The following is a 636-nucleotide window of genomic DNA, read 5'->3' on the forward strand; positions in this document are numbered from 1 at the left end:
GCTGCCGTCCCTGCCAGCCTGGCTGCGGTGACTCGTTGGGGGCCAGAGCTCACTTGCTCACATCTGCAGGGGATTGCTGCCTGGGGGGACACAACGCTTGCGGTGCTGCTATTCAAAAACCTCCATGCCCAGGAAGCCCTCGGGGCTCACCCCCCAGGCCCTCCGGCCCTCCCTGCGCAGCAGAGCTGAGGTGCAGCCTAGGGCCCGGCCGCCATGGCAGGCTTTGCCCACTCGCCACTGTCAGCTCCCTTGCCGGTGGTGACCTGGCCAGGCAGTGCCGTGAGGAGACGGGGGCCAAAGCCGGGGGTGACAAGGCCTGGCCGGCAGCGAGGCCCTCGGCGTCCGGGCGGCGCGGGACGCCTGCTGCCTGCCCAGAGGTGACATGGGAGGGAGCCTTGCTCCAGTGTTCGTGCCGCGGGGGTGAGCAGGCGGAGGTGGGGGGGTGGACGGGACAGAAGAGGAACATATCGGTGGGTGTGTCACCTTAAACACAGCAGCCTGCCCTTCCCCCACGCCCTGGAAGAGGAAGCGCAACAGGCGCTCGCAAAGCGCCCGAAGTGTGTCCCTCTCGGCTCCCCTCCTCCGCGGCCCACCCGACGCAAGACTACACTTCCCAGAAGCCCCGCGGGGCGGGGC

General features: G+C 69.2%; 1 protein-coding gene across 1 annotated transcript in view; it reads left to right on the forward strand.

Moving 5' to 3' along the window:
• Window positions 1–213: 213 nt before the first annotated feature.
• VCPIP1 (valosin containing protein (p97)/p47 complex interacting protein 1) overlaps window positions 214–636 on the forward strand; it is a 14,096-nt gene continuing 13,673 nt past the window's right edge. Inside the window, exon 1 of the mRNA XM_009885579.1 lies at window positions 214–377. Within this exon, the coding sequence (XP_009883881.1) occupies window positions 214–377 (164 nt within the window). The remainder of the gene's footprint in view (window positions 378–636) is intronic.

Source organism: Charadrius vociferus, unplaced genomic scaffold (genome assembly GCF_000708025.1).
Source record: "Charadrius vociferus isolate BGI_N301 unplaced genomic scaffold, ASM70802v2 scaffold835, whole genome shotgun sequence".
NCBI classification, from domain to species: domain Eukaryota; kingdom Metazoa; phylum Chordata; class Aves; order Charadriiformes; family Charadriidae; genus Charadrius; species Charadrius vociferus.